General features: G+C 42.7%; 1 protein-coding gene across 1 annotated transcript in view; it reads right to left on the bottom strand.

Moving 5' to 3' along the window:
• Window positions 1–2,915: 2,915 nt before the first annotated feature.
• LOC134147384 (syntaxin-binding protein 4-like) overlaps window positions 2,916–23,951 on the bottom strand; it is a 37,504-nt gene continuing 16,468 nt past the window's right edge. The window contains exons 6-21 of the mRNA XM_062588488.1: window positions 23,621–23,741; window positions 20,262–20,403; window positions 19,968–20,074; window positions 19,411–19,564; window positions 17,709–17,781; window positions 14,587–14,684; window positions 11,579–11,675; window positions 10,364–10,491; window positions 9,551–9,643; window positions 8,941–9,006; window positions 8,156–8,344; window positions 7,434–7,550; window positions 6,165–6,214; window positions 5,160–5,290; window positions 3,766–3,823; window positions 2,916–3,033 (exon numbers count right to left, since the gene is read on the bottom strand). Of these exons, the coding sequence (XP_062444472.1) occupies window positions 2,928–3,033; window positions 3,766–3,823; window positions 5,160–5,290; window positions 6,165–6,214; window positions 7,434–7,550; window positions 8,156–8,344; window positions 8,941–9,006; window positions 9,551–9,643; window positions 10,364–10,491; window positions 11,579–11,675; window positions 14,587–14,684; window positions 17,709–17,781; window positions 19,411–19,564; window positions 19,968–20,074; window positions 20,262–20,403; window positions 23,621–23,741 (1,730 nt within the window). The 3' untranslated portion in view covers window positions 2,916–2,927. The remainder of the gene's footprint in view (window positions 3,034–3,765; window positions 3,824–5,159; window positions 5,291–6,164; window positions 6,215–7,433; window positions 7,551–8,155; window positions 8,345–8,940; window positions 9,007–9,550; window positions 9,644–10,363; window positions 10,492–11,578; window positions 11,676–14,586; window positions 14,685–17,708; window positions 17,782–19,410; window positions 19,565–19,967; window positions 20,075–20,261; window positions 20,404–23,620; window positions 23,742–23,951) is intronic.

Genomic DNA, 23,951 nt, shown 5'->3' with positions numbered 1-23,951 from the left:
TACTTTACACTCAAAAATTCCAAGCGAGCAGCTGACCACACTGATGTTCTTTAAATGCATTGTCATGAGTTTTATACACATGCAACATGTTGAACACAGTCCCTTACACCCATTTACTGGCATAGTTTCCATTTTCCCTTGTGGCTCATAGATATTTGCCATTTTCCATATTAATCACTCAGTGAGATCTAATACCATCCAAGACTCTCATTTTTATCAGAAATACTTCTTTTTCTTTCTGTTAGGACATTCTGGGGCCCACTTACAGAGATAAAACCCATTGCAACAGCAGCAGATCTCCAGAAGTCCACCAGCAAATTATGATATTGCAAATGATGATAGAATTTAGCTCTTTATGAGTGCGAGACAGGTCCTGTGTAAATAAAATGTGCTCTGCCTAAATACCATGTTCTCTGATTTTTCTTTCTGTGCTGTTTGTTCCTTTTTGCCTCTTGGTAGCTCTATGGGAAGATGTCCTTTTGTGACTAGCTCTGTTCTGCCTAAATCCATATGCTTAGGAGTAAATGATGACATAGATTTGTTATTCTAGGTCACCAAAATCTGCAGCACCTCCAGGAGCACAATTCTGATCATACCTTAGCTTTCAACATTTCTCTGAAAAGGTAACAGTTAACAACAATGCTGTTAATAGGAAATGGAAAGTTTTCTGTGTTCTAAGCAATGGTAAAAGGAACATTATGAGTTTAATATGATACTAAGAAAAATAATGTAAACAAGCTAAAAAATTTGACTGCTTTGAAAAGCAAAATGTATGCAACACTTGATGTTCCGGCTAGTAGCAACCTGAATGCTTTCTTTTCCACAGAGGTTGCTAGTATGCCAAGAACACAGGATTGTCTAGGCTTTTTAAATCTTAACAGCTCATTTTCTGGCAGACAGCTCAGGATACACAAAATACAGCGGCCCTCGGTCAGCAACTGGTTGTTTCCACCCTTTGCCATGTGTTTGCCTCACCTGCATAACATTTGTGCTTTGTCAGGCTTGTTTCAATGAGTCATTCGCACACTGCAATACTTTTGTACAAAAACCTTCTTTCTTAGACACGTAAAGACAAATCGCTTGATAGCATTCCCTTTCAGGTCATGTATCTGATCCCCAGTACAGGACAGACCCTATTAGGCTGTACTGCTCCAGCACTCAGAGGAGTGGAGTTCAATAGAGATATACTAATATAATTCCATAGTTGCTGGAGTCATTAGCAAAACTCCAGTTAACTTCCACCAGAACAGAATTAGACCTAAATTGGTCCCCTTTCCCCATAAGTTCTCTCTTTTCTATTAGGTTTCTCAGATGCTTCTAGGTATATGTAACACTCTATCTGAAGACCTGCTACTTCCCAAAATCTTCTTTGTAATATTGTCTGGCTACTGCGGGGAGCAAAAGCTCTTAGATGTCTTCCTAGGATGGAACACTTCTGGCTGAAGGCTTTTAAAAACACATTACTACTGGCAGGTTGGCATTGCCATACTAACCCCAGGGGAACTGGGAGGTTTTTAAAGGGACAGAGTAGGCCAAACTGGTGAGACTGAATTTTGCTCCGTGCACTTTTCTTTCCTGTTGTCTTGCAGCTTTTCCCTGTCTATATAACACATGAGATGAGAATGAAGCCATATGACTAAACTCACAAGCAACATCAGTAAGTACCATCATTCCTTTGAAACAGCACTGGGGAGAAAATGATTAACCATATGGCATCCCCCAAAAGATTAATATTTTTTAAAGTATCTTTTTCCTGGGAGAATTCCTCATGAATGTTCCAAAAAATTATGTTTCCTTTAAAAGTCCTTTAATTTATATTCAGAGAAATGTATTCAAAGAATTTTAATTTACTGTGAGCTATGAAATTAAATTTCACACCAGCTGTGAAATTCCACCATGTAACTAATATTTTAGCAGCATAATTTAAGTAAGATTTAAATATAGTAAATATTAGCTATTGCCAGGAGTCTTCCTAGGCTTTTATTTTAGCATATAAAGGATCCACTTGCTTTGAACTCTCATGAAGACATTTGAAGTAGTAACACCAAGTTCTGGGTGAAAGCTAGAATATACACCATTTTCCTGTAACATCTCAATGCATCTTACTGCTAGCTGCCAGAATAAGATGAATTGCAATTGCAATGATAACCCGGTTCAGAAAGCAAAGACCCTGTAAGCAGTTCTCATTTTATTTTCCAGACCTCACATTCATCTCAGATCTCTACCATGTTCATTGTTAACCACATACAATCTTGCATCCTGTGTATCTAATTTCCAGATGACACCTTGGGCCTCTATTTAAATACGTTCACTGTGCCCTCTGTTGTTTTCCAAAGACCGTTCGGTGCGTAGTAATACCACGTCATTGGTAGCGCATGGCTGTCTCTGGCCCCTTTCTCCAAGGGATAGCTGGGATGGTGCTTGCCATGTCAAACATTAGAGCTGGGATAAGCTATAACAAAAACAAAGAAAAAAAGAAAAAAAAAGTACCTATCCCAAAACACCTTGGACACTACAGATTAAAGTGGTTTTATTATAGTCACTAAATGTACTTTGGTTTTTCATACGAAATACCAAAAGGAATCTGCTTGAGACCCCCCCAAGTCCATTGGTAAGTTCAGGATACAAGCTCTAAAAGGCTGACAGTGAAATCCAGGCATTTGTATCCACTTGAAAACATGCTTCCTATAAAGCTGCAAAACCAAGAGAAAGTAGCCTTGTACGATAACTGAGAGGTAGACATGCAGGGGAGGTTACTGAAAGTCTTCAGTGGCTGTTCAGGAAGAATCAGTCTCTTGTTAGAAAGCTTGTTTCCCTCTCTGATTGCCTTGAAGCTGAGCCACCAGTTGTGTGTCCTTTCCATCTCCCAGCAGAGCAGCTGGGTTATGAATATGCATAGTTCTGAGCACGAGAAAGTTGTGGGAGATTTATGTAGGCTTCTCAGGAGATTTGTTCGTTGGACTCAGTGGCTCTGGCTCATCATTCTTGTTCTGGCTTGAGGGAGGGGGCCACGTGGTCTTTTGATGAAGATGGCTGCAAATGAAGAATACATAGTTTGGAAAAAGCACAAAGATGACAAGAAGACAAGATTTGTTATTAAGGAAGGAAAAGGGGAGGCCTCAATTCTTGCATGGCTATTTACTGTACTTGACATTAAGCGTTTGTTTTGTTTGAAAATGCCATTAAGGTTCGGTAAAAGTGGTCAACTAATGCTGCAGTATTAGACATTTAGGTCTAAAAAAAAAAAGCCCTTTAGGCTGGTTCTGTTTAGCATAAGAATTTTCCTAAAGTCTTTTATGTGAATGAAGAGAATGAAGACCCAAGTGGAGCCATGACTGTCCTACTATCCTTGACTGGGACTGCACAGCATCTTGGTTCCATTATATATTAACACATTTAATGAGGATTTTTCCCACGGTCTGAACTCCATAATGGTCTAGAAGAATGTCTGTTAGACTAGCCATGGAAACATAAGTTCCAATCTGGCCCAAAGGATAAAAGCACATCTTAGAAAAATAAAAACAAAATGAACTAAGCAAAAAGATCCAGGAATTCACACTATACTTCATTGTGCTGGGCAGGAAGGGTTTTGCTGTCTACTAAGACAGCAAAAGAGTCTTGCTGTCTCTTTCCCTGACATGATCATCTGAAGACATCTACTAGATTATATGGTTAAGAGCTGTCAAGGAAATTTTTGATTAATAAAATCAGGAGTTTATTATATAAATTGTCAAAGTTACAGACCAAGGCAGTCTTGACACCTACTCCTTGTAATTTGAGATTCCTTCAGTAGGCAGGCACTGGTCCCAGTCACATGGCAAAGCTGCAAATGTAAGCACAGAACCAAGTGTAAGTGAAGGCTTAGAAAACATCCCTAATACATGCAGCACTGCTATATCACAGGAAATGCATGTTTAAGTGATATAGGGACTCTGGAAACACTGACAAATTCATATATCAGTAGTACTCCTTAAGAACAACAGTTATTTTCTGTGTGTTGTGCTTTGAGGAAGGCAATGTGGGACTGCAGCACAAGAATGTCATGGCAGTATGTTCAACTGGTGAATGGTATCGAAGAGCAAAGACTTAACACATATTTGGGACTGTGTGCTCACCTGACCATGACAAGGAGGATCATAAACTCTTCCTTTGCATGGAAAGAGACAAGCGGGGTCAAACAACTGCTGCCAAGAGAAGTTTGCAGCCCACAGGCTAAGCTCAAAATCCAAAACTGGGAAACTTAAGACTCTCACAGAGATAGATTCATTTTCTCTCATTTCCTCCCACCCACAGACATGTGAGTGGAAGGGAGTCTGGGCTGACAGACTTGTATGCCAAGGAAATAGAGAAATTACTATTCCCCTCAGCATTGGTGTAGTCATATCTCGAACACTGTATCAAGTTTCAGGTCCCTGGTTCAAGGCTATTGAGCAACTGGACAAGGTCCAGCAAAGGGAAACGTACAGCATGTAACCTGAGGAGAAACTAAGGGAGCTGGGCTTATTTAGCCTGGCAAAGATGAGACTAAGAGGCAATCTAGCAGCACTCGTTACCAGTTCAAGGATAATTACAAAGATGTCAGAGCCAAACTCTTCTAGACAGTGGCAGAGAATGTAACTGGGGGCAATGGCCACAAATTGAACCTTGGGGAGTTCAGAGCTGACATTAGAAAAAACTCCTTTACATGGAGCATAATGCAGCTCTGGAAGACATTATCCAGAGAGGCTGTGGATCTTCAACCTTGGAGATTTTCAAGACTTTGCTGGACAAAGCCAGCACTAACCTCATCTAGTGTGGGCAGTAATCCTACCTGGAGCAGAAGACTGGATCTCCAGTGATCCCCTTCAACCAGCATTTCTATGACTCTGTGAAACCCTCCTCCTTCCTGTTAGTTTCTTTTCTGGATAAATGCCTTTCTTGTGGCCCTGAGCACAAGTCAAACACTATATGTTTGCATGTCAGATTCAAAGATGAGTCACGTGAGTATGTGGAGTGTAAATTACATCTCATGTGGCCTATGAGAATCACATCCATTTATTGGAGTCATAATAGCTATAGCAAGCAAATATGGAAGGTAGTGGAAACTGAAAATAACACTAACAATAGACAACTTTGAGACTTCCTCAGGTTCAGGCTGCTCTAGTTAATTTAGTGCTTACCATCCTTGTTGGAGAGGATTGGTGCTAACAGTTCTTTAGCTTCTGATAGCAAAAGGTCAACAAGATCTGAAGATGGAAGAGATGTATCTGAGACTGCATCTGTTTTATCCTCTTCTGTTTCACTGTTGGCTCTTACAAATATGGAAAGTGTCATCAATACTTCTATTATTAAATGATCATTGAAAGTCCTGGCCAGTCTCTCATAAAGGACATTCTATGTTAATTACAACTTTCATTCAGAATGGATTTCATCTCTCATAATCACAAGAGATGCTCTTTTTGACATATTTGCATTGTTGTGTTACAGACAAATGATTATACTATCAAAGTATTCTTTTGAATTTCTCAGAAATGTTTTCCTTCACTATCTGAGAAATAACCACATTGGAAATTTAAAGTCTGTTTCCTCTTACCATCATTCTTAAAAACCTGGTTCTCTTAAGGGTCTGTTATGAGGGAGACAGTGACCTTTCAATCTGTTCTTCAGTTAAAAAATAGTTCTGATAGAGTTCCGATACATTTTTTTCCCAAGTGATAGGAGGTAGGTTTAGATTGGAGGGGAGTCCAAAAGCCTGTATTTCTGTAACCAGTTACACACTTGAGTCATGTATGCTCTTTACTTGCACACTCACTATCAGCTTCTGTAACTACTGTTAGAAAAGGACCAGGTTCTAAAGTCAAAAACTGGCAAACATTAGGAAAAGGCAAGTGGGTCCCAGCTCTGCTGCTTTGACTCGACCTGCTCAGGATCTCTGCTAACAAGATCAACTTAACCAGAGAAGTGTTTCACTTACAATGTTGAGAAAAAGTCTGAAACAGAAGCCAAACCTTTTGAGTACCAGTCCACCAATAGCCTCTTGATCATCTTTTCACAACAATTTCAATTCCAAAGGGACATTATGATTAGAAACTGAGTAAAAAGTGTGGGGATCACCTTCCCTTAAGAAAGGTCAAAAAAGGGGCATTTCATGTTCCTGTTCACAATTCTAAGAAGCTGACTCCTACCTTTTCTCATCTGGCAAATGACTGGATGTGCTCAGGACCTTGTGAACATTCTGCCACAAAACAAAAAGGGTAAAAGGTTTCAAACTTGTAAAAATAAATAATACCTGAGAACAAACCCCATGGGTTTTTGCTAGTGATCAGATTTAATCCAACAGTAATCAGCTTGTGCGTATTTGTTGCCCTTGAAGCTAATATCTCAAGGCAACACAGGCAATATTCCCAGTCTATGCAATATAGACACATATATTAATATCAACACTAAAATATACCGGATGCAGCATAAAAGCATGCTTCCAAAGAACAGTTTTGCAGGTTACATTTCAGTGAGCCCATGATCAAAATTACTAACAATGCCAGGTTTCTGATTGTGCCTGCACATGTTAATGTTATCTCTTATTACCATGCATGGATTGTGAATTCTCTAACATACTAAGGGACATACAAAAGAACATATTTTGCTCCAGGGGTCAAAACCTATGATGTTTGACCACAGAGTAAAGTCAAATCCATTTCTAAATTCTAGCACCAAGCTGCTTGTGTACCAGTACCTAGTGCTGCAGTTCTAGAGGTATTTTAATTCTTTCCTCACCAAAGCAGAGGACATAGCATCTATATTTCCTTTCATTCCACTGTTTCCTATTGATTTCAAGAGCTCCTGAGATAGGCTAATACCAACTGTAGCAGATATACGGAATAGTAGTGCTTCCCATGCTGACCAGTTTACTAATTACACAAGCCTCTATTCCCAATACAGGTAACAAAGTGGAAGAACAATCAATTAAAGCGGTGATGCAATTAGATGTGTGCATTGCACAGAAAATGGGATGGGGGGGGGGGAAGAGAACCACATGCTAAAAAAAGCAAACTGCTCTTCAAGTTTGCATTAGCTGTACAGTCAGAAAAGCAACAGTCCAGTTACACAAAGGGAAGGTTAAAACACAAGTTAGACCAGGTCCAACAGAATTTCTGAATGAGCTTCAGCCCTAGTAGCTGTGCTGAAGAGGACCGGTGAGCAGGGACTCTCTCTTCTTAGACAGCAGAACAACAGGAATCACACAGGGAAAATAACGAACCACTGTGTTTACACAGCTTTTATGTATATGAGTTCATTCCCAAAGAGTTTCTCCTAACCAACAGTCTTTTTAGAATGATATTGAAGAAAATTAGCTCGTGCTTATGGACCAGGAAATGATTTGGACTTGCAAAATAACTCTGAAGCAACAAGACAGGGTGGTGCCAGTCAGCCCAGGTGGCAGTTCAGCACTTTACCTGCACAAACAAGAGCAGCTTCCTATTGCAGATCTCCAGACGCTTCCGTGAGACTTCCGATTTTCGTAACTGGCCATCAGCCAGGGACAACTGCCTTTTCAGTTCCAAAATGTCCCCCTGAGATAGAAGAGAAAGGTGGTTATGACACTACAGTCCTGGCTTTTGGAAATATCGACTTAGACCAAGTCATGTGCTAGGAACAGAATAACATGGTCAGTCTTCCAGGGTAACATAATTTCCCAAACCAGCCAGAGCTAGTGAGAACCATAAGATTTCCTATGTGCCTTTCCTTTAACACCTCATTCCAGGCTTCGCATTGTAATGAGGTTTTGCTGAGAGGGGTAGCCAAAGGAAAAAAAAAAAAAAAAAGGCGAGTTTAAGTAGGGTGTCTGTGGATGTCAAGAGTGTGGCAGGGAGCAGTGGTCACAGGAAAAGTTTTAGCTGGAGTCGGTCTCTTTTTTAGGGAAGGGTCTCCTTTTGGAATGCACAATGGAAATCATACAAATTACAACACACACAAACACCACGCTGGCCTTGTACACAGCAAAAAAAGACCACACTGGCCTTGTTGTGGTATACAAGGATCAGTAAGTGATGCAACTCATTTTTCTGTGTAAAAAGGAAGGTAGCGGTGGTGGGGGGCAAGAGAAGAAAAGGGATCAGGAGGTTCTTTTTTTTCCCTAGTCTGTTTATTCCCCTTGCAGGCTCTGGGGTTGCATTACCTCTATTTCAGAGACATGTTTTGCTCTCTTCCCTGCCAGCTCCATCTTCAGTTCAGCAATTTCAGCTTCCAGCAAGTGGATCACTTCCTCATAGTCCTGCTCTGCACTGTGAGCCTGTCTCTGCACAACCTCTGCCATCTGCAGCTTGCTGTGCAGGGTCCGGTTCTCAGAGAGGAAGCCCAGTGCTTTCTGCAACCAGCAAGGAGTTCTGGTTAATTTAATGTACTGCACTGCTTCCCTTCAGCCACCAGCGCCAGAACCACCCAAACAGCCTTCCTAGGCCCTGTCCCAGCACTAGTGGCTGCCTTTTTCTCAGACTTCTGCACGCTAAACACATCGTTGGCATCCCTCCGTGTCAGTGCAGCAATGGCTAGAACTCAGAAATACTTGTGTCTCCCAGAGCACCTTAAAAAGTCTTGATCACAGTAACACTGTCACACTGTAGCTTTGTTTCCTCTGGAGACTGAGGCCCCTATCCATGGCAAACAAGCATTGTTTGGTTACTGAGTATGGGAGATCTTGGGGCTCAGGCTCTTCTTCTAGAGACTTAGGTGCAGAAAGCCACCTGCAGTCAGATCCCAAACCCCAGCTGGAGCGCTGGCTCTGCCCCAAAACACATGATCAGAAAGAACTGCGACTGTGCCATGGGTGGTGACTGTGTCCTAGCTGCAGGCTTGGATGTATGGGGGAAGAGCCTCCATGGTTTATTTTTTTTTATTGTAGGCCAGGGGAACCTGAGGACACTGAAGTAAGAAGTGTGACTCATGAATGAGCTGTTCACCAACCTGGTTCAGTCTCTGAAGTTCATCTTCCATTGACTTCTTACTGTTCTCTACCTCTTTCAGGAGAGACTAGAGAAAATATTTTCACTGGATTAGAAAGCAGTGATAGGACATTCTCTGGTACTTTGACTCTTACCCCCCTCTACCCCCCGCCCCGAGCACTATTTTACAATAGAAGTCACATGCTCTGTCACACTGTAAGCAGTGGTCTGTGGGCTATGACCTGCATGCATGCAAAATTCCCCCGAGGCCCTAAGAGCCATGCTGTGGGTCAGATGGGGACCCCAGGTGGTATTCCTACTAGTCACAAATTTGATTTGTGTAACATGCTTTTCTATTTAAAAAGTACAATTTACTCTGTTAAAAAAGTGACTGTATACTTTCAACGCAAATAGGTTGTCATTTGAACGAGAGTGCACAAGAGAGCCAGAGGGCACGAGGAGCTCCAGTTAAAGAGAGCAGAGCCTGAGAGTGTTCTTTGTACCAAAGATTGCACAGAATGCAAAGTGCTGACTTGAGAGAGACAAGCTGCACAGACTATTCCCGCACATGACTACACTGAGTTACAGCAGAAGGCACCAGCCACAAAATCGGCTCAAATGAGAGGTTCCACCTTTAGCCTTCGGACTTCTTGCCGCAGATCTGTCATTTCCAGCTGCAGCTGCTCCACTTCCTCATTGCCATTACAGTTGAGAGAGTCAAAAGTCTGGAAGGCAGAGGGTCAGACAGCAAATAAGCACCATTTATGCTCTTTCCCAAGCGCATGTGGTTATATTGCAGGCATGTTGTTTTCCATGCCCAGCATAACGATTAATCAAGATCCCTTTGAAAGAGTTTCCATTTTTTACAAAACAGACCAAATGTCACATTAATCCAATTTTTCTCCTCCCATAGGATTTCTGTCTTTGATCCATGACACACCTGGAATAGCTGTGCTACAGCGCATTTCATTTTGTGAGCCAAATGAAATTAGTTGGAATTGATTAACTACGGCTAATTTTCCTTCTACATCACTGAGTGGCATTAGGCTGCTTCCTTCACATCATCCCATAGATGTTTACCTATAAAAATAAGGAGTCTGAGGTCTTTAAAGAATTTCCTGCAATCTGAATGATTAATGACTGGAATTCTCCCTTTTCCTTATAACTCAAGGACAATTAGAAAATGAAAATTTACCTTTTCCCTTCTCAGACAGTTATGAATTTATGTATCAAGAGCAGTAGCATTGTGACTGATTCTGTACGTCCACTCCTGCAGCCGCTGTGCGGCCCAGAAGTCTGTAACAGAACTTTTTGGCCTCACGTCAGCTGCTTGTCAGTTTGTAGACAGACATACAGAAATCTTAGTTTTAAGGAGAGCTTTGGAGGCAAGTCAGCCTGCAGCTGGACTGGAAGAGGAAGTCGAGGAACATTTGACTTTAACTGACCAAAGAGTGAAAAGCAGATGTATCCAGCAAACTGGCTACTTCATGTTGACTGAAGAGCACTGAGCTGGAATCAAGGCCGGCCTCATCCAGCTCATCCCGCATTAGATCCCCGAGTGCTTGGAGAAAATCTATGAGAAAGAATCAGAGTTGTTACATGGCCAAAAGTGAAAAGCATGCTGTATGTGTTCAGGAGAAAATGCCACAGATCTTCATGAAATTCATCGACTGCCAAGCTGATCAGGTTTAGCTAAATAAAGCTAAAATAAATTGTTAACAATCATTACCAGACTAGTTTTTAATACTGCAAAGTTACTGAATTGAAAAAAGAAACTTAAAAAAAGAAAACAAAAACCAGTAATATGTTCCTAAAAGTTCTGATTTTTTTTTATCCAAAACAAAATTTCTGACAAAAGATTTTGATGACACACGTTTCACCAACCTGATTGCTGACATTTCTCAAGTTGGAATTAAATAAAACTAAATCAAGGACTTTAGCACTTAGAAAAGGTGTTAAATTGACAACACTTAGAATCAAGATTCTTGTTGCTCTCAGACACTGCGGAGAACAGCAGAGTGCAAGAGGGTGGGTGGGGCAGACCAGACCCTACATAGCTCGTGTGAAATGGGCCCTAGCCCTTCCAGTGCTCAACTCTGTGCCACATCTCCGTAGGAAATGCAGCAGCACTGAGCCTTTCAGGAAGAGCAGATTTGCCAAATACCTCTAATCATTTTATTTCCGTTGCCACCAATCATAAACACAGTCACCTGAGAGAGGCATAAGGTTCTGTATCCATCACTAGCTCTGCATGAAAAAGCCAAATATAATAGGCAATGCACTTTGCAATCCTGTTCTATCTGATGGGGGACATTAGTGAAAAGCACAGGCTTCCAGGGAACAGGTAACGTTCCAGGACAGAGAAGGCCTTCCTTTTCCAAGTACTTCCTAGCTAGTTCTTGGGAGGCAAGCTGAGGATTTAAGTAAAAAGAGTCCTTACAACTACCTTCTCTTATTCTCATTTTATACCTGCTTCTACCAAAGGCACTTTTTCCTTTTTGTGACTGGTTCTTAACTGTTTGGAAGCCGCATCAGTGCCCAGCCAGACAGTTATCATACCTGCCACCTTTCAGCAGATGCAGCTCGTCTTTCCCAGCTGTCAGCAAAGCTGCATAAAAGGTGAAAGGGGCCCCGTTACACGCGCAGAACTGCCTGCTCACCTCCATAGGCCACTGTTCCCTGCGAGTCTGTTGTCAAACTTTGCCGTAACTGCCTCTTCTTCTCCTCAGTCACATCCAGACCAAGATACTGCAGAACCTATGGCAAAAACAAGCCTGTGAAGAGAATCCTGGAAAAGCACCTCTTTGAAGGAGGCATTTGCAGGACACTTAGTGCTGCGTTTCTGCTAGAAGTCATTTTTCATGCAGCCTCTCCTAAAGGAATAGACTTGGACTGTATTTCCAGTCTGTCTTCTTTCCTACATTTGTACAAGCATGCTTGCCCCAATATCCTCCAAGAACATTTTACACAAACAGATTTACAGTTATTATAAACTGACAGAGCTTTATTAAAAGCCAGGGGAACTGTCAGTGTTCAGCTAAGGGCTCGGCCTCTCCTCTCGCTCTTACTGCCCACGAGTGCAGCCGGTATTTGAGAAGCTAAGAACTAGTCACAGTATTTCTGTGGTAGCAGAAGGCATTCTAACATTTTAGCTCTTCACTGCAGCTTTTGCTTTCTTATTATGTGAGATGCCCCATCTTCTATGATATTTATTACATCAACCTCAGAGCACCTGTGTAGAGGAAGATAAGCCTATGAAAATCCCACATCACTGCTGGCAGCAGCAAGTGAAAGATTAGTAGACAAGCTCAAGCTCAACAGGGAATCTGAGAAAGAGCCCGAATTAAAAGCTCACCTGTCTCAGTTGTCCTGGCTGAACCTGCCACACCTGTCTACACACATACAATTCCTCCCTCTCGGTCCCCCGGGAGGGAGGCAGGAGATGAGTCCTTGTGTGTGTAACCGTCAGTAGGAGCCCCACAGGCTGGAGCAGGCCCATCAGCTCTCCTGCACTGGGCCTGAGGCTCATTTGCCTCTTGCATCCTGCTTCTCTCCCTGCCATCTCTACCTCACACTGGCGCAGAGTGAAGCTGCGCACTCTCTCCAGCTTTCAGATCCCTGCCGTAGATGTAGCTGGCTGCCCTGCTGGCAGTCTGCTCTGTTGGCACATTGCTTCAGCCACAGAGCAACCATCTCAGGTTGTGACACCTGACAGGTCCACTTCGGGTGTCCCTGCATGGCTACCCTCACTCACTGTGGGCAAATGGCTGGGTGTTCACTGCAAGCTCTGCCAGGCGGGGCTGTGCTGTGCAGCCGTGTGGAAGAGGGGAGAAGGGGCCACCTCACCCCACAACAGAGCTCCTGTTGATCCACAGCAGCTTGCCCTTCGTTACATCTGTTTTTAAAGCGCCAAGTGTCCTACATGCCTCCTACTGAAGAGGAGTTGGTGTTATATCCATGATGGGCAAGAGATCACTGAGAAAATGCAATCCTAAATCCTGATTAAGAATTACACAGGCTTAGAAGAAAACTCTGCTTGTGTGCTGCCCTCCTGAACCTCCTGGGAGGCTCAAGCAGTAAAAATGCTAGGGCTGCATCTGCCATTGGGTGGCAGCAAATGCCAGCTCATGTGTGTACATCCGTCCCTGACTTGTAGTCATCTTCCCTGCAGAAAGGGTATGTTCACATACTTCTCACCAGAAGGCAGGCAATGCCTGGGGGTGAGGAGGCTCCAAAACACAGACCAGTGAGTATTACAGCTCCAAGAGCACCCTCACCTTTGCTGGGTTTCTCCAGTGAGTGGCCAGTCCCACTCCCTGCCCTTTGATGACACCCTCTGAATAAATTTTCCATTAAAAGATTAAGAAAGTGACAATTTTGAATGAATCCTCAGCCCTGCAAACACTACCCTTACTCCAAGACTTTACTCACTACTCTGACACATCTCTTATTTCAGCATAATTCTCTCCCACCCCAGGCTGCCCTGAGGTTGCTCCAGCAGGGAAGCATCTCTGGAAAGTTTGGCCAGAAGCTGACAAAGTGGACAAGGGCAGCAGCTGACTTCGTGGAGAGTTCTTTGATTCAAAAGCAGTACATCCATGGGAGATAAGTCTGCCAGCCACAAACTTTTGGATCTCCCTGCAGCACTGAAAAGGAGCTAAGCCAACATTATTCAAATGCACCTTCAGATGTGATCAGAATGTTTCACTATGATGTTTGTGTTTCTCTCCTTTCTATTTTTAGGATTTCTGAGGTACGACTCAATCTCAAGCAAATTAAATTTAAGAGTTAAGACCAATTTTTCTTCCAAATTCCAAGTAATACAGTTTGGTACCAGACTATTATACCTCTATCTCATTAATCAGATTAGGACTGAAATTTAATTGTACTCCATGAGCAGTGTGATGCTAATCATGAAATCAGTGTTTTGAACACTTCTTCTGTATCTGCAGTCCACATCTCCTGAACTATTAATATTCCCAGTACAGCCTGATAGGGCTTGTGATCAGAATAAAGTGGAATTAGGCTGGAGCAGACTCTGTTCAATGGGGGGATGGTCAGTGATCTAATCTGCATGTATATCAAGTGCTATAACATGGCATCAGGCAGACCTGATTCTCTTAGACCACTTAGAGCACAGGTTTGTGTTTTTAATCCCTCTGAAAAAAACAGTGACATACTAACCTCAATTCTAATAACTGACAATGCTCACATGCCTGAATGGGACATTAGCTGAAGAACCAAACCTGAAAGGTCTAGATCTATTCTCATGCTTCCTGCACAGACTTCCCCCCCAAGCTACATGTTCATGCTGTTCTATCAGCGAACTCCCCAGCCCAATGTCCTCCCAGAGTAGACTGTCTCGTAATCGAATGGAGAGCCTCCCCCTTCCTAGTGTAAGTGCCCGATTTGACCACAAACTGGCCATACCTTTCTCATTCTCTCTCTTTTTTCCCCCTTCTAGCCTTCTCTAAAACTTACAGACAACTCTTCACAGAAGAAAATATGAGGAGAGCATTTACATAAGCTTATTTTGTTTGACAGTAATTTAGCAGCTGGAAACAAGGACAAAGTGGTATCATGTCAATGGACAATTTTCTGCATACCACAGTCTTGGAGAGGATTGAGAGGAAATCGCTCCTTCAAGAGATGGAGCCATTCCACTTACCAGTTCCAGTTTTCCATCCTTGAGACGAATATGAGGATCCAGTGCTACTTTTGGTTTGCTGCTTGAAGCTGCTTTCTGATTAGATGCTGAAGCAGGTGCTAAAAAGCAAGAGGCAAACATTAACAAAAGAGCATTTGGGCAAAGGACTCGGGACTCTTGTTGGCAATATAATGGCAACACAAATATAGTGTGTGTGCAGATAGAGCAAAATCAAAGAACAGGATTTTCTAAATCAGGTTGTGGAAGCCCTAACTTTGCAACTGTTGAAAAGACTAGCTGTCAGAGCGTGAATAGCTAACCCATGCTGAAATCAAATTTTATCTAAGCACCTAAGCTTGCAAAATGTCACTTTGGAAAATTCTAAGCACTTAAAAAAAAATAAAAAATGAAAGTCTTGGGGTCTGTAGCTACCATGATCTTGTAAGTCTGGACCTTGTCAACTGCCACTGATCTAGCCAAACTGAAACACAAAAGTAACAACATTTTATAGAATTCAAACTTGACCTTCACAACCCCCAAGAAAAGGGAAATTCAGAGATTAAAAGCAATATGGAAAAATACTCATGCAAGACTCTTCCCCTCCACAAGACTGCAAAAGTATTGAGGCCTTTTCACTCAGTGGCACATTTAAGTTGTCTAGATAGAGTAACAACATGCTCTGTTACGCAGACTCAGAGGGAGGGTATCTGAGACCACAGCAACTGAAATGATTCTGTTAGAGGAGAATTAGCAGCTGCTTTCTAGTTAAAAGCTGCCACGAGATCAGGAAAAGAACAAGCTGCTGAAAGTTGGTTCTTCAGATAGCATTTTCAGAGCTCAAAGGCACAAAGCACAGATCCTATTCCCATGCTGTGGCACCTATGGTTCTCCATTGCTGGAGGAAATCCCATCTTTTTATTACAGTTAACCCTCGTCGATAACAAGCTATAACATCCTCTGGGAAAAGTACTGCAGAAAACGCTGCTTGCTCAGGAGCTCCCCTAGCAGCTTCCACAAAGGTGTAAAACAACTGCTGTGCTACAGCATTGCTGCAACCTCAGTTGCCTGAGCCCACTCACCCCAAAGTCGTGAACTCCATGGTTCTGAGGTCAGTAACAGAAGTCCTTTTCAAGTCAACAGCACAGGATCTGCCCAAGGACCAATTTATTTCACCTGCCTGGGATCTGATTAACAAATATGCTAAAGCTGCTACCATTCTGGAATTCAAAGAAAACTGCTGTTCAGACTCAGTGGAGGGGACAGATTTTCAGAAACTTGTGAATGACATGAGCCTGCAAGACTTGATGAATAAGACCATTTCTTCTAAATCCCTTGAGCACTTCTCAATCTCACCCTCCTTGACTCGCAGGGGCAGAGACTGCACATGAGGAAAAGGCAACAGGAAGCTGCAGAGGTGCAGCACAAGCATAATCCTTCTAATCCTGTATTCAGCAGCATTCATCCGTTCTGCTAATGCCAGAGACTGGGAAGCAGGAAGAGGTAATAAATGGGTTTCCTGGACAGGCCACCAACACTTTACTGTGCAAGTTCAAGGGCAGAGCTGCTACCCTTCAACTCATGGCTAATCAGGATTAGTGCCACATGGCTTTGCGTTCAGCTCTAAGCAGAGAAATATCCAGGGTGGCACACCCAGGCAGGCAATCACTGCTCCAAACTCCAAGCCAAGCCACTGCTCTTTCAAAGCGAGTTGTCTGTTTTCATTGATGACAACACTGACAAGGCCTTCTCAGCATTTCGCATAACTTGTGCAATAAAATCCCCTACAAAAGTCACTGATTAAGTTATTGCAGTGCTGTATGGTCTATATGGCCCAGGGCTTCATTCACCCTCACACCTCTGTTTGTCAGTGATGGCTACATAACAGCCCACCTGGGATCAAGATTGCAGGATACTAGGGGCTGTGAGGATGGAGATAAAAGCAGTCCCATCCTAGTGTTTTCACAGTGTGGACCACAGAGACAAAGGCCAAAGCAACTTGAAGGGACAAGGTGAGAAAGCACAGCCCTAGAAGGAGAGTGCATAATGTGCAACGTACACCCTGTCCAACACACAGTTCAGTGCTTTGTCTGCTACCTATGTCTCCCACTAATTCCAATTATATAGGCTCTACAGCAAAATTTACCTTGCAAAGCTCAGTCTTAATCTGTCCCCACATCTCTGGCTAATCCTCTGGGACCTCAGATGGAAATTACAGCATAGTTTGTGGATTCACAAGCAAGGCCAGCACTTCAGCAGTTTATGGAGGAGCAAAGGCTTTTTCACTTGTAGCCAGAGATTAGACCCGGCCTGCAAATGTGTGAAAACATCAGACTACCCTGCACTCGCGAGGGGCTCACTAAGATGTGGTAAGAAAGCCCATCTTTTCCCAGGTGGATGTAATCTTTATACCACAGAGATATGTGGTATCTTGCGGAAAGTCATCTCATAGGACATTGGATTGGAGGCATTAACGTGACTTCCAGTGATTCCTAAGGGAACTGTGAAGCTATACCGTGATTAAAGTTCACCCCTTCATCTCCCGCTAAATCTTGCTGCCATCCCGTCAGGGAAGGAGAGTAGGTCTCTTCCACAGAAGTTAAAAATTCAGTACGTGACTTCAAGCACCGGGAGAAAACACAGCATTAAAAAAAAAGGAAAAAATGAAGCTTGGAGAGACAAATGTAACTGACTTAATCACATCAGTGAGCAGTTTCCCAGCCTGAACTGTGGGCAGTCTTAATGCAGGTAAAATACTTGGAGTTGCCATGTACGTTACAAGAATCATTGCTGACTGTTTTTCATACAAAAAAAACTAAAAGACACTGCTGCAAATGAACCACGGTCAGAGAGTGGAAAAAAGTGTGGTCTCCTATTTCTAATCCTCTGACTGTCTTAGCATTTTGCTACTATGAACAAACCAACATGGACATAATTACTGCCCACTAATTAGTTAATACCCATGAGTAAGCCAGGCTGCTGCCTTCCCTCAGTCCTAGTGGGCTGAGTCTCATTATCACATCATTAGATTGCACTATAACAGTATAGTACTGATCAAAATTAATTTCACCATCTTCAGCACTGAGGAGCTGAGGCTATAAGTGTTTATCAGCTACACAAACTGAGCAATGAAGCAAGGCTCTTACCTGAGACAGTGAGCTCTGGCGGGCAAATGTCTGGTGACAAAGAAGGCACAGGAAAAAGATTTTCACGTCTATTCTGGAAAAAACAAGACAAAATGCCACAGAAAGATTGCTGAGCAGAATCTGCTGGTGTAAATATAGGGAAGAAGATAGAGAAGTTCAAGAGAGACCATCTCAACTGTCCCATAGAGTCACCCTTGCATAAAGAAGACAGGCACTAGGTTGTACACTTCCTATGCAGACAGGCCAAAAGAGACTCCAGGAATTTCTCTGAACACTTGGCACAGGTCCATTCCTGAGTCTTTTCAAAATCTTATTGCACACAGCAAACTCAATTCTGTAACTGTTATTGAGAGGCAAGGATGAATATGGCCTTGTGTGTTTTGTCCATAGAGATTTTCTCTAAAGCCCTGCATCCAAAACATCAGTGAGGTCCTGATTCAGATCAGGGCCAGCTGCATTATTTATCTGAAACACTATCATAATGAGCACAGCAGGAAGCTGAGAGATATTGCCCACACTTTCTTAAATGCCTAAATCATAAGTAAGAGGAAAAAGAGTGGCAGTGTGGATAAGCTGAGGATCACTCAGACATAGTACTTCCATAGCTAGCAACTTATATGGAGGTAGAGACCTAGGATTGGTGCTGAGCGCTTACAGATGCAGGCAGTGCAAGTGTCTGAACACTCCTTCCCTAACACAGAAATCTAGACCTTATTGAAAGTTACATCTTTTAGCAGCAAAGTGAGGAAAGGAGAATTTAATTCCATTCAGCAGTATAACTTCATATAGATGCTCAAAATTATACAGGCACACATTTTGCTATATGATACAGAATCTAATCATAGTATTCTACCATATAAGCAAGCTAAGATTGACTTCATAAGCACATCTCAGTCAGGGACCCCCCGAGAAGTCATATATTTGGCATCTTTGCATGTCCATGTCTCCAGAAGCTCTGGAAAGAAAGACTTTTTGTGAATTAGGTTTGTATGAAAGGAACTTCCACCTGGCCTTTTCTAAAGGAAGTTTATGTGGCAACAGGCAGAAATTACACCAGGGATTGCAATAATCCAAGACAGAAATGACAAATGTATACAATCCAGCCACAGGCCCAAATTATAATGAAAGACGTGGAGTTAAATCCTGTCTCACCATGCGCAGTTTGAGCACTTGCCTTTGCAAATACAGCATAGAGCTAGGCCAAGGAAATAAACCTGTCTTATCATTAGGATAGTGAAGAACAGAAATAGACTGCTTAAGAAAGTTGTGGATTCATCCTCACCAGAGGTCTTTAAGAACAAATAATTGTTCCTGCCTTTGGCTAGGGGACTAGATCAGACAGACTTGAGATCCCTTCCAGCCCTATGATTGGAATTGAATGAGATGTAGGTAGCTATCCGCAGAAAGATTTTTTCCAGTCTGAGACTTCTGAAACAAGTCTGAATGCAGGCCCTGGAGATAAAACTCCTGTCATTACCTCCACAGATCTTTTCCAATCCCAAACCCAAGATAGAAAGAACAGTATTTCAGATATAAAAATACCTGGCTCTAAACAAGCATAAACATGGCCATGTAAATCAACATTACAGACCTTCCATAGTCCAGAAGGACTACCACAGAGTCCCTTAAAAGAGGATTTTCTGATCAGTTAAAGAGATCACAGGATTGGCGTCTGTATTCTTAGATATGAATTTCAGCCTACCTCTGGGGACCTTGCATGGACCTTCAATCTGCAGGAACTTAGACCATTTCCCACAGCCTTTGGAGGAGATGACTGGATGTTGTTATGAACTGATAGTCCAGGATGTAATCGTCCCCTTCCAGGAATAAAGGCCACTTCTGTGCTTCCCTCATGTCTTAAAAAACAAATACAGAGCATTTTATTAATGAAAGAACACAATTTACATTTTCAGAACTTTTATGTCAGTGTTTTTTTTCCTCCAGGATAATCTCATTTAAACCTATGTAATCTACACCAGTGGAGCTGGATCTCTACCAGATGAGTTGCTTAGCTGAACTTAACTTCCACTGCAGAGCTCTTACCAGGGATGTTCACAAGGACCAAATATTGGGAAGGTCTGGATTTCACTTCTGGATGATTCGTGCATTCAGATTCCCTCAACTGACCACCTGTCAGAATCATCTTGAACCATCATCCAAGACTAACATGCCTGATGCTTCTTGAACACAAAAAATGGTATGACATGAAGGGTCTCTGCCTAAGACTCAACAGCATCATGACAACAGCACCATGTTTACCTGAATTTGGTTTTTGCAATTATTTTCCTGGCCTCTTCATATGTGCTGCCCACCAAAGAATCTTTATTGATAGCAATCAGTTGATCACCAGGACGGAGCCGACCATCCTAAACAAGGAGGGAGAAAGTTAGAGGAATGGAAAGGAATGTGCCTCTACCCAAAGCTTTCTTCTGCAATATCAATCTTCATTAGTCCATACAGTGCATTATTCATCTGTTCTTAGAAAAGGTGCTTCAGAAGCTTCTAGGAGAGGTTCCCATTGCAAAGTCACTGGCGGTTTGCACACTGACTTACCTTGTAACAGTCACCATCTGGCGTAAGCTCTTGAACATAAATCATGGGGCCATCAGGCCTGTTAGATCCACCACTGATTGTCAGCCCTAAGCCAGAGGACTTTGCTATAGAGATGCTCTGGATTCCTGATTCAATGGAGTAACTGCAAAGGAGAGATGTTAGCAGGTGACTCAAGTGATCTGGTTTATTTCCCACATCACAAACAAACTCTGTCTGATTGTCATCCTGAGTATGATTCTAACTTCTCCCAACCTTTTCTCCCTCTGAATCTTTTCTTCCACCCCATCTTGAAAGAAGAGATAAGGACTCCAGTTTCTTGCCAGACATTGTTTAGCATTATGAATATATTTGGCTTGCATACTCATAAATGCTGAGGAATACTTGCTTTCCTTTGGAAATTAAACAGAAAAACAAATAAACGTTTAGCCAGCATGTATTTGGCACCCTTGTTTCTGTAGCCAAAAGCACACAAAGGATTTTTGTGGCTTTCATTCAAATCCAGTTATACTGGCCTAGATCACTAGACAGAAATCTGCAGATTGGTCAACTATAAGCAGCCCTTAGCAACAGGCAAAGTGAAGCTCAGGATATACATCTGAATTTGTCTCAGCCAAGGTTTGGACTCAAAATCTTGCAAGATGCCTTAAAACCTGAGCTCATAAGCCATTTATAGCAATAACTACTACACTGATTTATTTCTATAGCACTAATAGTAATGACTCACCCGCTCAAGGCTCAAGGACACTGCACTGATCACTACTGCATGGAGAAGTAACAAGGAAATCAAACCCTACCCTCAAAGACCTTCCTGCTAAATAGGACACAATAGGCCACCAAAACAGGGTCATGGCAGGTGGCACTGTATGGGAAAGAAGAAGTAACAAAGTAAGAGAATTTGTAGGATAGCAGAGACTTCACTGACCTACCCCAAAGCTGGTAGGACTGGATAGGATCACAGCAGAGGGAAGCTTTCAAGAAGGATTTGATGGGATTCTAAATGTGGATGGTAAGGTGTCCTCTCAAATGGGGCAGGGCACAGCACAAAGAGCATCTGTGCCAGGAACATGAGCAAGGAAGTTACTGAGCTTCCATTAACGGCAGAACAAAGCCACATAGCAAAGGGCCAGGAACCCTCTCCCTCATACCTGCCTGGTTGTACCTGGTATTTTTCTTTCACAGGACATTTTTATAGCCTCCACTCAAGCAGTCTGCAGCCTCCAGTATCCCTTGTGCTATCTGATAATTTAAGGCAGAAAGATGGCTGTACATCCTGCACCTCACGAAGACATTAATGTGTAACCACCACCCTGTGCTTCTCAACAATACTATCAGCGGTGGTCAGACATGACAGTGAAAGAGCACCGTCCTGCCAGCACCCTTCCAAACTAGCAGCAGGCCCCTGGGAAAGCCACCAGGTTATTTGGAGCAAAGGGGTGTTATTAATAGACTATGCATCTTAATCTTATGAAAAACATCTGCAAAATAAATATTCTGGAAAAATACATTAAGACATAGCATTAAAATTCTGCATTGAAACCAAAATACCAAAATTCTATCTGTGGAGAGACTGAATCACATCCGAGTCACACTGCTTAATGAGATGGAAGGACTTCAGACAGCATTGTGATGGGAGATCACAGCCTAAGCACTACACATAACGAACGGCGTAGCAGAGAGCAAAGACCCAGCAGCACCAAGGGACAGGTGGAGGCTGTTCAAGTTTAACTGCCTGACTGTGCCCTTGTGAACAAGGAATGCGCACAGGGTCCGTTTTGGGGCTTGCTGGCAGAGGCAAGGAGAGTGAGGCCTCCAAATAAGAGATGGCCTGGCAGCAAGGGCTGGTAGTTACTAAACCCGTTCCAGACAGATGCAGACAAAGACCCTGACTGCATCTGCTCTAAGTTATATCTCTGTAGCCAATGCCCTGCACAGTCAGTAATTTCAAATGGCTCCTGTCTCTCCAAAGAAGAGATTACTTGGGCCTGGCTATTCTTTGATATAACACCAGTCTGGAGACACACTGAACATAGCTGAGTGTGACAGCGTGGAATAAAGATGCTTTCAAGCTAGGTCTCCTCTAGTCTAATTAAGGGTGTTAATTGTGGAGCAAGGATGTCTAATTTATCCAAACCAGCTGCCAAGTAGATGAGCTGGTCTCTGCTCTGTAAGGCTCTCTCACTTTATGCAAGCAGCTTAAATCTCTGATGCCAAATATTTGTCCTCCACAAATCCCTAATAAAGAGCTGATATTTAGCATGTGGCAGTTGTTACCTGCCAAGAGGATTTAGTGCGTCTGCAGTAAGGCCTGATTTCCTTTACCAGTGACTTGACTTGTTTACAGTAGCAAAGGAAGAGAAGCAGCAGGCCCTGGGGACTAATGGTCTCAATTCCAAGACAACTAACATCAAGCTGTCCCTCTTGAGAAGGGCAACCCCAGCACCCTAGAGACTAGACTCTGCAGACAACAAGCTCTGCCTGTTCAAACCTCGGTTCTTGTGAAATATGAAAGGGACAGATGACGACATGATCACACATATTCCAGAAAATGTTCTAGACACAAAATGATGCCATCTCTGTAGGCAACCTCTGTTTACACCAATGCAAAGGGCAACTGAAGTGTTTGAATTTAGGGGGCAATGCTTGCAGTCTTGTTGCACTGGCATAAATGTGTCAGGAGCAGAGCAATAGAAAATGTGGTCCAGAATCCCCTTCTGAAAGAAGCAGTGGCCTCACAGAAATATTCAGCTTGTGACATAGTTTAAAAAGATATGTACTGTCCTCTCAGAGGGCTGTAAACTATGGCTTCTCCCAACTTTCCGAGGGGAGGAACTCAAGCAATTATATAGATAACCGCATTCCAAACATATTGACGGTCTCAATAGAGGGCTTTTTCAGGTCTTGGGGCACTGTGATGGAAATACATTAACAGTAAGTCATTATGGTGATAAAATGGTGTAGGAAACATAGGGCTGAACAAAGCAATCATTCAAACACTGGAAATATTTACTGGATCTATTCTTAAACGACATTAGATACTCAATGATCGTCTTCGTGACAGACCAAAGGTCGGGAATACCTCACTTTTCGCTGAACACATATAAAAATTTCTTAAACAGCATACATTTTAGAAGAAGGTACTCTACACTTTATGAAAAATAATGATCTGGAGGCCAAGCACTGAAACAGTCCAACAAGCCACTATTGGTGACTATAAACCTTTGAAAATCATGACTGACATCTTGCCCAGATGACTTTTGATAGCAGGTCATAGTTATTACTTGATTATGAAAAAGTTGCACAAAAGGGTCAGGCCAGCAGAGAGGCTGTGTTGGATCTGCACTGTGTGATTATGTACATACTGTGAGTGAAGAGAGTGTGCCGAGTTTCCGAGGAAGGGGCTGTGAGAATTTGCAGGGCTCAGTAGCAGTGGACTCTGTGAGCGTGAGGAGGACCCCGAGGATGTACTTTCCAGATATCGACCTGAACAGCAAAGGCAGAATCAGTCCAGGTAATTCAAATATTCCTGTACCACTCCCTTACTCTATTCCACCACTGAGGATTGACACAATTTGCTTAGCTTTCTACTTGGAGGAAAAACATGTGCTTGTTAAAGATATCAGTATATTCCTCATATAGAGGACATTTTGTCTCCTTGAGACAATCTCAACTTGTGACTGTTATCTCTTTGCC

Source organism: Rhea pennata, chromosome 15 (genome assembly GCF_028389875.1).
Source record: "Rhea pennata isolate bPtePen1 chromosome 15, bPtePen1.pri, whole genome shotgun sequence".
Classification (NCBI taxonomy): Eukaryota; Metazoa; Chordata; class Aves; order Rheiformes; family Rheidae; genus Rhea; species Rhea pennata.
Note: the sequence above shows the minus strand (reverse complement) of the source record. Positions and strands in the feature narration are given on the sequence as shown.